Below are 13164 nucleotides of genomic sequence, written 5' to 3' on the forward strand. Positions count from 1 at the left end.
ACTAGGCTGTTAGTGCTACTAATATTAATCAGTTCTGTATGTCTTTCTTTAAAATACTTTTTTTTTCTTTGGGAGAAAAAAAGTAAAAAATATAGGTTCCAAATGGAAGAGGAACCTTCATTCCAGGAAGGAAGCAGAATTCTTTAGTCAAAGTCTTGTGCAGAACCTCCAAAAGAAACTCGGACTTTCACAGATTAGGAACATCAGTGTCTCTTTAACTGTAAGATTAAATCAATTAGATTGGTCTAGTGGTTAAGACCCAGGTTAGAAAGTGAGGGATGATGAGTTGAAGGCCCACCTTTGTTATGAAAGCTACCTAAGTGACCTTGGGCCTCTCAGCTCAAACCACCTTGCAGGATTGTTGTTGTGGGGAAAAGAGGAAGAGGAAAGTGTGTTGAATATGTTTGCTGCCTTTTGTTATTTGTAGAAAATAATAAAAGTGGGGTACAAATAAAATAAAAATAACATAAAATAAACTGTCAGTTAACTTCAAAACCATGCAGAGACTTACAATACAATAGGAGAGTTAGAAGTGACCTTGGAGGTCTTCTAGTCCAACCCCCTGCCTAGGCAGGAAACCCTATACCGTTTCAGACAAACGGCTATCCAACATCTTCTTAAAGACTTCCAGTGTTGGGGCATATACCGTGTTTCCCTGAAAATACAACCTGTCCTGAAACTAAAGCCTTGCCACATTTTTCATGTGGGCAAAAATATAACCCCCCCCTGAAAATAAACCCCATGGACAACCCCCCCCGCCTCCGGCCAGGTAGAGCACCATTCACTGACATAGCGGTATCCTGAAGACACAAAGCTGCAGGAGCCAGGGGGGCGGGGGGGGGGGGGGGAGAAAGACGCTCACATTGCTTGCTGCCTTTGGGATACCGCTAGGTTGGGGAGTGGCGTTCTGCCTGGCTGGAGGGGGGAGTTGCCCAGCTTTCTCTGCAGCAGCCACCACCGCCACTGCGCTCCGAGCATAATGTCTTCTCCGGTTCCAAACTCCCAAACTTGGCTGCCGAGTCTTCCAGCAATGGCTACTCTAGGAATGCGCTCTATGGTTGTGAGCTGGCTGCTGGAAGACTCTATAAGAGAATCTTCCAGACAGAGAGTCTTCCAGCAGCCCACCCCACATAGAGCGCACTCCTAGAGCGGCCGCTGCTGGAAAATTCGGCATCCGAGTTTGGAAGTTTGGAACTGGAGAAGACGTTATGCTCGGAGCACGGCGACAGCTGCTACAGGGAGAGTTGGACCCGGACATATTGAGGCTAGGAGGCATGCCTACTGGGGGCAGAACAGGAGCTTGTGCAACCCCCTTCTCCAGCCCGGCAGAGCTCCATGCACTGACCTAAGGGGTATCCCTAATGTGCCAAGCTGCGGGAGCTGGGGAGTGGGCAGAGCATCATGTGGTTTGGCGCCTTAGGGATACCCTTTAGGTCAGTGAATGGCGCGGCTGGAGAGGGGATTTGCCGGGCGGTTGATCGTGAGCTTGGTCCCTCATGGCTCTTCGCCCCTGAGGCTGTGCCCGGCTCTTCGGAAGCCAGTTCGCAAGGCATTAGCCGCCCGGCAACCCCAAAACAATAAGTCCTCCCCTATAATAAGCCCAAGGCCATATTTTGTAAGTAAAAAGAAAATAAGACCCTGTCGTATTTTCGGGGAAACACGGTAGTTGCCTGTATACACATAAATATGGAAACAGAGAACTTGGTCTTTTAGCTATTATTGGAAAACTAATGAGTTTTATTTTCCTAGACTATTTTATCAACATCAAATAGATTTTTAGAGTAATTATGTTGTTATCCCTCAATGAGAATGAACAGTAGTCATGAAATAATCAAATTAAACTTTAGACAATTCTCTGTCAATTGAGACCATCCTGTGATCACAGTTAAGTTCCCAAAGGGACAGCTTATATTGGGACAATTCTAGAAGATGAATGGCATTACAAGAAAAATCCTCTTTAATTTACTTACTTATATTTCTCTGTAAGTTCTTGGCAACTTCTTACGTCTCTTTGAAGCTGGTTGATTTCAGATATTCTCTGTTGTTTTTTATCACTAAGATGTGATTGTTCTCTGCAAAAATGCAACATGTGAATAAAATAGTGGTACTGAAAGCCGACATATTTTATAGGTTGCAAATATGGGGTATTTTGGTGTTAAATATTACCTTTGAAGATTATCTTCTTGGGATTTGTAATTTTCTAGTTCTAAAATTAAAGAAAAATACTTTTAAAATCTGGCAATAGAATATAAATAAAGCTATTTATTCTAATTAAACACATCCAGTCCCAAATAATTCTATTTTTCCTTTCAAGATAAAATTATTGGAACTTCCACGCAGCTGTAATTTCCATTCTCCAATCTCTCAATAGCAGGTGATGCCAATATGCAATTGTGTTCATGCCTGCCAAGTTTGTGCAATACTAAGAACAAGTGTCCCATCCTAAGCAGCTCCAAGGCTTGGAAAGAAAATTATTATTTCACTTTCCCCACTCCAAGGGACATAACATAAGTAAAATAGCTTGCCTATCCTTACTTCATATTGTATGAGTTTATCTGGTCATCTGCAAAAAATATTCTGAGGGATTATTAAAGGGTGGACAGGGGGTGCAAATCCTGAAAGATCTGCTAGGACAACTTAACTTCAGAAGACAATGTGAAATGATAGTTCTTGCAAATGGGAAATAGACCATCCAAACTCAACAGAGCTGCAACATTTCAAAGAAAATTTTAATTTTGCTATATTTAAATACAATGCAGCTAAGTCAAAAATAAATTAGTTCAATGACCCAAGGCAACCAATTGTAGAACAAGAGATCTAGAGCTGAATGAAAATAATTACATGGAAATAATTTAGATATAAGTATCCTACACACACACACACACACACACAAATCTCTCTCTCTCTCTCTCTCTCTCTCTCTCCCCCCCCCCCCTCTCTCTCCAAGGTCATTGAAAAGTTCTTGCCAAACTGTGACTTTTAATTTAATGGGAGAGAATAATTCTTAAATAAATAGGAAACAATCATATTAACTGTATTTAATTTCATTTAAGTTTAATTTTGGTCCTAGCCATTCACCTTTTGTAGTGCCCTTCTGGTATGCCAGGAAAACATTACATTAGGTTTTGGCCTGAAAGAGTACATTATTCTAATACTCTATGATAATCTTCGAAGCATTCAGTTCATAGCATATAACCAAAATGTACACATATTAGGAGGTATAGTCAACCACAGGTTTTCAAGAGCATAAGCAATATTGAACGTGACATGAGATAACTATCCAAAGCATCCCCCTGGAGCAGTAAGAGAGGTAAACTTGGGTAACAATGCATACTCTGCTAGCAAACAGCTATCAGTAGGTTTCATGTACTTCAAATATTCCCTATATAAACTTTATGTAGGATTGTCATCACAATTTATTTTACCAGGTTTATATGATTCCAATAATCAAGTGATTCTGAATGATTTACACTCCCACCTTATGTAGGCTAGATTAAAACAGCAAAAATAATCAATCAATAAGTCTATCTAAAATACTTCCATGTTAAGAAATTATAAAAGCCATATAATTACACAGAAGGAATACTATTAAGATAATATAATCTTTATTTTTAAGCAGTAATGGACCCCAATTTTCTTGTTCGCCTGAAATATTTTTGTAAAAGAACAATATTATAAATGTCACCCTCATATATTGAAAATTAACTCTGAATCTTTTATTTCACTTAACTAAAAAAGCCTACTTACCTCTCTCTATATGTTTTACTTTCGTTTCAAGTTCCGCCGTGGCATCATTGGCAACCATCTCAAAATCATTCAAAGTAGCAGTTTCTAAAAATCAGATAATGTTTAACAAAGCCATGTATCCAAAACTATAACATACATTATCAAATAGTTTAGTAGAAAATGCATTTTGTAAATTAATATGCTTCCAATTTTGAAGTTTATACCCCAGAAATTGAGTAGTTTAATAACTAAACAAAATGCTAAAATGCTTCTGGTAAGTATACAGGTGAAACTCGAAAAATTAGAATATCGTGCAAAAGTTCATTTATTTCAGTAATGCAACTTAAAAGGTGAAACTAATATATGAGATAGACTCATTACATGCAAAGCAAGATAGTTCAAACCGTGATTTGTCATAATTGTGATGATTATGGCTTACAGCTCATGAAAACCCCAAAATTAGAATATTACATGCAATCAATAAAACAAGGATTGTACATAGAGGAATATCGGACCTCTGAAAAGTATAAGCATGCATATGTACTCAGTACTGGTTTGGGCCCCTTTTGCAGCAATTACTGCCTCAAAGTGGCGTGGCATGGAAGCTATCAGCCTGTGGCACTGCTGAGGTGTTATGGAAGACCAGGATGCTTCAATAGCGGCCTTCAGCTCTTCTGCATTGTTTGGTCTCATCTCTCTCATCATTCTCTTGGCAATGCCCCACAGATTCTCTATGGGGCTCAGGTGAGGCGAGTTTGCTGGCCAATCAAGCACAGTAATCCCACAGTCATTGAACCAGGTTTTGGTGCTTTTGGCAGTGTGGGCAGGTGCCAAGTCCTGCTGGAACATGAAGTCAGCATCCCCATAAAGCTTGTCTGCGGAAGGAAGCATGAAGTGCTCCAAAAACTCCTGGTAGACTGCTGCGTTAACCCTGGACTTAATGAAGCACAGTAGACCAACACCAGTAGTTGACATGGTTCCCCAAATCAACACAGTCTGTGGAAACTTCACACTGGACTTCAAGCATCTTGCAGTGTGTTCTTCCATACTCTGGGTCCTTAGTTTCCAAATGAGATGCAAAAGTTGCTCTTATCAGAAAAGAGGACTTTGGACTACTGAGAAACAGACCAGGTCTGTTTTTCTTTAGCCCAGGTAAGACGCTTCTGACATTGTTTGTTGTTGAGGAGCGGCTTGACAAGAGGAATATGACATTTGAAGTTCATGTCCAGGATCTGTCTGTGTGTGGTGGCTCTTGATGCACTGACTCCAGCCTCCATCCACTTCTTGTGAAAGTCCCCAACACTTTTGAATGGCCTTTTCCTGACAATCCTCTCCAGGCTGCAGTCATCCCTGCTGCTTGTGCACCTTTTTCTTCCACACTTTTCCCTTCCACATAACTTTCTAATAATGTGCTTTGATACAGCACTTTGGGAACATCCAACTTCTTTTGCAATTACCTTTAGAGGCTTTCCCTCCTTATGGAGGGTCTCAATGATGGTTTTCTGCACAACTGTCAGGTCAGCAGTCCTTCCCATGATTGTGATTCCTACTGAACCAGACTGAGAGACCATTTAAAGGCTCAGGAACCCTTTTCAGGTGTTATGGCTTAATTAGCTGATTAGAGTGGGACACTTTGAGCCTAGAATATTGCACCTTTTCACAATATTCTAATTTTCTAAGTTTGTGGATTTGGGATTTTCATGAACTGTAAGCCATAATCACCACAATTATGACAAATCATGGCTTGAACTATCTTGCTTTGCATTCAATGAGTCTATCTCATATATTAGTTTCACCTTTTAAGTTGCATTACTGAAATGAACTTTTGCATGATATTCTAATTTTTTGAGTTTCATCTGTAAATTACAGATACAGCTTTTACTTTTACTATATTGCACCTACGGTTTGATATAATTCCAATTTTAAAAAGCAAGACTTCCAACTGGTGATCATATTGCATTGGTTTCAGGAGGACTGATGTACACTTATATCACTGCAACACAGAAACTAATTTTAGTAAGCAATGGTTTACAATCCATCAAAAACTTAATAATTGTGCATGCCATCTTAAAAAGAGGCAGGCCAGATGCAGGCTTAATTTTATTTGGGATGGAGTGAGTCTGGTACATTGTGAGACACTATGTTATTGCTGTGTTATATTTTAAAAGACCATGTTGCAATTTAAAGCAAAAGAACACTACTCGCAATAATTTCCTTAGAAAGTTGGCTAGAAACACTCTACTACTCTGCAAATGACTGCCCTTGCATTATGTTGTTTGTCAAGAGAATATGCTTGCCCTGTCTGAGGCTACTCGGTGCATGCTATACAGATAGATAGGGAGCCTAGTGATATGTGCTACATAGTAACTGGATGTTTGCACCCCACCCCTCTTGATAAACTATGTATCGGGGGGGGGGAGGGGAATAGCCCCACCGGGTGTCAGGAGTGTGGCACGAGACCTGGAATATGGAGAGGTGTTATGTGATCTGGCAGAAATCGTTACTACACCTCAAACAGAAAGATTAAAAAGATGTTTGTTCACTCTGTTTGGGGTTGAACAAACATGTCTAAATTGCTCAGTTTTGAACTAGCTAAATATAATTTTATAAAGCCACGATTCTTGTCTTCTCTATTTGTTAAAGAAAATATAAACAAAGGCTAGGGCATAAACCTTATGGAAACCATACATTGTGCCAAATTCTTATAATTTTTATTGTAATAGAAGTTTGCTATAAATTTAGGAAAGCAAGCATCTTATACTAACTCAAGAAGACTGAATTGTCTCAAAATTTTAAAAGTTGTACCTTTCTCCAGAACAAAAAGACAGCTATCAATTTCTTTCATAAGTTCATCCATTTTAGCTAATCTTGATTGTAGTTTTTCACATTCCATCTTATATAATAAAGAACATACTTTTTATTTGTAATGTAATATTTATATTACAGTAAATATAAAGTTAATATTAATGCCATCAAATAACGTTTGTTTGCTAATGCAAAAATAAAAAATGTAATCATATTCAAATATTACATAAAGTGTTGGGTGATGTATCACACAAAGGATAGATCTGACACATATACACATTTAATGGCTGCATAATCAGGGTCTCCGGTCTATTTATCATATGCGAAATGAAAATGGTAATGTCCATAATGGAATATGCTTCTTACTAACATATTAAAAATTAAGAAAACAAAGAATTTGCTACACTTTTTCTTCTATTATTTATAGGAGAGGATTAAAATGAGTTTTGTACTATTATGGGGAGAGAAAACTAATAATGAACAACTCTAGTGACAATGTTAGTAATTGTAGTAGGCCATCCACATTATATCATTGCAAGTTAAATTTAGATGGAAATTGTATCCCGCAATTCATTTGCATGCATTTCTATTTTATTGTTTAAGATTTTTAAAAAGTAATAATTCCAATTAGGGAGTATTGAGCTATATTACATATTATTTGCAAGTAAATTCACAATTTACCCAAGTTACATTTTCTTTGGGACAAGGTAGCTTGAATTCAAATCCCTGTTCAGATGCAAATTTCATCTTGGAATAGTCAGCAACTCGGATTATACAGAATATCAAACCACAATGTACTTTGCTTATTTTTCTAGGAACAAGCTATTAATCTTATAAAATTGCATTGTAAAGGAAAAAAGACAGCTTATAAGGAGGGCAGGATACAAAAACAGAATTCTTAATAATTAAAATGGTCAACTGTTATATCTCATTGTTTACCATAAATAATTTACCTTTGCATGGTGCACCAACTTCACATATAATTTTGCTTTTCCTTTGTGAGCAAGAACTTTACTTTGCTTGGTGAAACGGGATTTCATTTTGTTCAGCTCAGCACCAAAACCTCTCAGCTGCAATGAAATTAAACTTTCCTTAGTTTAGCTGATAATTCATTTATTTATTATTTATTTATTAATTAGACTTATATACCACTTCATAGGGCTTTCAGCCCTCTCTAAGCGGTTTACAGATTTTTAGCAAATTGAGTCAGCAAATTGCCCCCACAATCTGGGTCCTCATTCCACCTCGGAAGGATGGAAGGCTGAGTCAACCTTGAGCCGGTGAGATTTGAACCGCTGAACTGCAGATAACAGTCAGCTGAAGTGGCCTGCAGTACTGCACCCTAACCACTGCGCCACCTCAGCGCAGTGGTTAGGGTCATCAGCAATAGATTGAATTCAAATGTTGGCCACATCAAACAGCTATCAGAAACAATTTCTCTTATCCACCTCTTTCCAAAACACTTATTTTGAATCCCCAAATGTAGTATTGAATGAATTGGTGGAATCTGCTGAATTAACTTCATCATATAGACAACTTGGAAACAAGAAGTCCATCGCAAGCTTCTGTTTAATTTCTAAGGATAGCCCCAGCCTCACTTCAATCAATCAATCAATCATTCACAATAGAGATGGAAGAGACTTCTAGTCTAACCCCCCTGCTCAAGCAGGAGATCCTATACAATTTGAGACAAGTCTCTTCTTAAAAACCTCCAGTGATGAAGCACCCAAAACTTCTGAAGGCAAGCTGTTCCACTGGTTAATTGTTCTCACTGTTAGGAAGTTTCTCTTCTTGATTAGTTTCCATCCATTGTTTCTTGTCTGGCCTTCTGATGATTTGGAAAATAAGTTGACCCTCTCTTCTTTGTGACAGCCTCTTAAATACTAAAATATTGCTATCATGTTACCTATCACTTCAACATCTCTGTCCTATTTAACAAATCCTCCTTAGTAGTGTTTTTTCTGGAAGATCTTTGTGGAATTGATAAAAGCATCTGCTTCTACAACACCTATTGAAACATTTTAAATTTTTATTTAAAGTTATTCAATCTAAAAGAATAGTCCATTATCAATGAAGGAGCATGCAGTAACTATCTGTACATATTTTTCTTATATCTTTTTATTTATATACTGTTTTCATTTATATAAAACTATTTTTAAAGTGAGCATATTTAAGCAATTTTTATACAAAGTGCCCTAGTAAAAAACCCAAATATTCATAAATTAAGATAGGTTATTGACACATTCCAATAGTTATAATTAAGCAGAATAAATCAGTCGTCTTATACCTCTTCCTTTGAGCAAGTTTTCATTACTTCCCAAAAACTTTTATTCATATTCATCAGAAGTTTATCTTGATCAGCTGCATGAAGTTTTAATCTGAAATAAAACAAACATCTGTGCAAGTCTATTGATAGAAAGCAGAAATAACTTGGCTGGGATCCAGTAAAACAAAGGGTGGCTGTACCAACTTTTCCTGCAGTATCCCTGCAAGGTTTTCAGGGATTTTTAAAGAAAGCTTTCAGATACCCAAATATAAACAACTTGGAGGAGATGTTGGGTCACTGAGCCATGCACTCATAATGTTTAATGTTTAACCTCTATTTTCACTCACTTCTGCTTTGCCTGCATGTCTAAACACAAAAAACTGTAGAACTATTCACAGAACAGAACCAAAATGATTATTAATAGACATATTACATTATTCTTGTAGTTAGCTCTAATTTTGAGGATTTCTATACAGTCATCTTTACTGGATGTCTACTATACAGCAAGAAAGCAGACTTTTAAGAGGGCAGCACATTTGAAATTATGGGATACTTCTTTTTTTAAAAAAAATGTCCATATCTGCATTACAATTGTTCGATTTTTCTCAAGGACTTTGTCTAATGCCATAGTGTGCTACATAGTGATCAATCCATAGGCAGTAAGTAATTTACACTTCAAATCTGCTCTCCTTCTATTCTCGCTTTAGTGACATTATCAGAACTTTTCCTAAGCACAAGTATGGGATTAAAAAAAGCTAAACATACAGATAGTGCAGAGCTAAACCATTTAGTTATAATAGCATTGAAAAAAGTGTCTGTATGACCGTTTTTCACATTTAGCCATTGCTAAATGTCATAGTATCCCCGTGGTCATGTGATCAAAATTCAGACACTGGGCAATTGGCATGTATTGCTTTTGTTTCCATTTAATGCACAGCTCTACTTTGTAATCTTTTTTATAAGAATTCATAATTATTTCTGAATTACAATGCACACATTAAAGTGATCAACTGATATCAATAATATTGCAATTCATATCAAGTTTTAAGTAGATATTAATACAAGTAATGTCTGAAGAAAAATTGGGAGTATCTTACTCTTCTATTATTGTGTGAAGAGTTTGACAGTCTTCCTTATAAACCTGTAATTTGGGTTGATAGATGCAGTAGCTGAGAATTTCATCTTCTGGGACATATGATGTATTGATTGTGTGCTACAGAGGGGAAAAAACATATATAGTTTCTTAAGAAGGAATCTAATTAGAATTAGAATGTTCCTGTTTAGACTTGAGAAAACCAATATGCACAGAATTGAACTGGAAGCAATACTAATTGCTTCCTTCTTGGTACAGCTATTCCAGAGGCCAAAATTGTATAAATGTAAATTAAACTGAATGTTAAAAAATATGTTTATAATGGCTGAATGAGACCTATAAAGTACAATATGCATATTGATGAATCTTAAATCTCTAATATAAAGCACTAGGCTTGTTTCAGTAGTAAAATCAAATTCTTAGTCATATTGCAACATAATTACTGTATTTTTCAGAGTATAAGATACACCTTTTTTCCTCAAAAAAGAGGCTGAAAATCTGGGTGCGTCTTATACACTGAATAGAGAATTTTTTTGCCTCCCAAAGCCCCCCCCCCCCCGCACCAAAATGGCCTAGCCTTATGAAGGCTTTCAGACAGTTCCTGGGGTCTGGGGAGGGCAGAAATGAGCCAAAAAAGGGCCTCCCCCCCCCGCAGCACTTGATAAGCCTCCATAAGGCTATGCATGCAATTTTTTTTTACAAAAAAAGCCAGTTTTCGCGAAAAATGACCTTTTGCTCTTTTTTGCTCCCCCCCACCCCTCAGCAGCACTCTGCAAGACACCCCCGCAAGGCTATTCATGCCTTTTATTTTTTTTTAAAAAGGGCCCATTTTCGCAAAAAATGGGCCATTTTGGGGAGGTTTGCAGAGTGCAAAAACTCCCTCCTCCTTTGGAAAGCTCTTTAGTTAGTGATTGATTAGAATGACATTGATCAAGTGCTGTGCCAGCAGAAACAAGCTTTAGGTGCTGCAGGTTGTCAGCGATTTCCTTCTCCAGCACATGGATAAATACACTTGCAAACAACTACCTACCTACCTACCCACATTCTCTCCCTACCTACCTACTTTATTTCTCTCTCTCTCTTTCTCTATACTTCTATTTACCTACCTACCTACTCTCACTCTCTCCCTACTTACCTCCTGTATTTCTCCCTCTCTCTCTATCCCTCTATCTATCTACCTACCTACTTTCTCTCTCCTTACCTACCTACTGTATTTCTCTCTCTCTCACTCTCTCTCCCTACCTACTTTTTAAAAAAAATTGCCTCTTCAAAACCTTGGTGCGTCTTATACTTCGGTGCGTCTTATACTCCAAAAAATACGATACTAGGACCTTTTACACATACATACCTTGACCGGAAGGTGACTCTGACGAGGCATTTGTATTAAAACATGGACTTGGAGAAGTGTGAAAAATTCACGAACTGTGATAGTACCTTCCAGCAATTTCTAAAATGGAAACGTTTAAGTAAAAACATTAGTTTGGAGTTGAAATCAAAAGTCTCAAGATTTTTTTATTATATTTTTAATATACACATTAAGCTATAACCAAAATGTAAGAATAAAAATTAATTCAGTGTATGAAAGCATTATCTAAGATAATAGGTCGACAGTCACAATTTCAGCAAAACGGGCAACACAAAATCTAGCTAATTAAACATTATGAGAAACCTGCTAGATTTCTAGGTCATTCCTTATGTATCAAAATGTTTTGAAAGAAAACAGTATAATTTAATATATACCTCTTGCAAATTTTGTTCACAAATACTATCCATGAGAAGCTGAGTCTCCAGTTCAATGTTTTGATGAACTAGAAGAAAAAAATAGGTGAGGGATGTGAGAAAAAAATCCCACCTAAAGATATATATATCAGTAACAATAGCATTAGTTTACAGCCTAAATGATTTTAATTTTGATTTTATTTGGCATAAAGTTTCATTTTTTTCTCATTTAATATTCTAATAAACTTTGAGATAAATGAGAAGCAGCACCTTATTTGTAGGGTTTCTGATAGGAATAGGAAGAAATAATTCTACCAGTATTTGAATTTAAAGTCATCTAGCATCTCACCCCATGTTTCTAAAAAACATCTAAATCTAAAAAACACAACTGCCAATTTATGGCAGTGATGGTAAACTTTTTTTTAATCTCCAGTTTGCATTCTTTTTTGGATCCTGCCTAGACCATAGTGGGCATGGCCAGTGATGTCATAACATCCACAGAGCAGGAAGAACCAACCAACCAACCTTCCCAGTTTAAAAAAAAAATAATAATAAAAAAAAAACCTTTTTCAGTTCCCTTCTTAAATTCTTAGAAACTTAGTCTCAATAATTCAGCCCCACCCACATAAGGAAACCCAATAATTAGTTTGCCCACCCAGATTCATGGAAACAGAGGGACTGATATTATATAATATTATAGAAAATATAATATAATATAATATTCTCTCTAGCATTTCTGTGTATTTTCTATCATCTATATTATAGAAAATATAATGCAGATAGAAAATACACAGAAACGCTAGAGAGAATGTGGTTTGGGTTCAGGTTAAGACAACTTTAAAGAAGTTAACAATATCCGTCTTACATTCTCTTCCCCTACTTTCTGACTGTGTCCATCCTCACTATTGATAACTCCCATAAAGATGCCTTGAGAAATCATGAGCCACAAACATTTCCCTTGTTCCCCTGTTAGGCTCTAATTTTTTAAAAAAAATAGTTTATTATCTGTAGCTCTTCATTTGGAACTGTATCTATTTGGGAGGTATGGAGTATCTGATATGGTAATCAATATTCTGAAACTGGCATGACAAGTACAACAGTAATTGTATGAATGAACAGGACCACAGCACATTAGCTAAAATTCACATATAGAGGAATTGTGCATAGAACCTAAAGATTTGTTACTCTTAACAAGAACCATCTTTAGAGTGAACTACTTCTGAATAATATGAGCAATTGTAGTAGATAAGCTGCATGAAATAAGCCCAAATACCTTCTGACAACTGAAGGAAAAACTTCCATATACAATACTGCAAATGCCTCTACTGTATTTCAGTTGTTATTTAAGTCATTAGTTTGAAAGAAATCTTACTATTGCAACTTGTTTCAACCTTAAATGAATCAAAAAGGTTATTGCTGCTTTGTTTCTTTTTCTGTTTTGTGGCCACCACTTCTGGAATATGTTTATTTTCTTCAGTTTCTGTGTCGTTATGAGGTACCTCTGTGCTATGAAGGATCTAAAATTAAAATAGTCATTATTCATAAAATATCAAAT

At 36.7% G+C, this 13164-nt stretch overlaps 1 protein-coding gene across 1 annotated transcript in view; it reads right to left on the reverse strand.

The window, feature by feature from the left end:
• KNL1 (kinetochore scaffold 1) overlaps positions 1 to 13164 on the reverse strand; it is a 29162-nt gene that overhangs the window by 5278 nt on the left and 10720 nt on the right. The window contains exons 10-19 of the mRNA XM_087704493.1: positions 12982 to 13126; positions 11631 to 11698; positions 11239 to 11337; positions 9895 to 10010; positions 8819 to 8909; positions 7485 to 7601; positions 6532 to 6619; positions 3748 to 3831; positions 2167 to 2206; positions 1971 to 2072 (exon numbers count right to left, since the gene is read on the reverse strand). Coding sequence (XP_087560619.1) covers positions 1971 to 2072; positions 2167 to 2206; positions 3748 to 3831; positions 6532 to 6619; positions 7485 to 7601; positions 8819 to 8909; positions 9895 to 10010; positions 11239 to 11337; positions 11631 to 11698; positions 12982 to 13126 — 950 coding nt within the window. The remainder of the gene's footprint in view (positions 1 to 1970; positions 2073 to 2166; positions 2207 to 3747; positions 3832 to 6531; positions 6620 to 7484; positions 7602 to 8818; positions 8910 to 9894; positions 10011 to 11238; positions 11338 to 11630; positions 11699 to 12981; positions 13127 to 13164) is intronic.

The sequence above is a fragment of the Thamnophis sirtalis genome, unplaced genomic scaffold (assembly GCF_051295495.1).
Source record: "Thamnophis sirtalis isolate CommonGarterSnake01/CBP01778 unplaced genomic scaffold, rThaSir2_p1.2 scaffold_1, whole genome shotgun sequence".
NCBI lineage: Eukaryota > Metazoa > Chordata > Lepidosauria > Squamata > Natricidae > Thamnophis > Thamnophis sirtalis.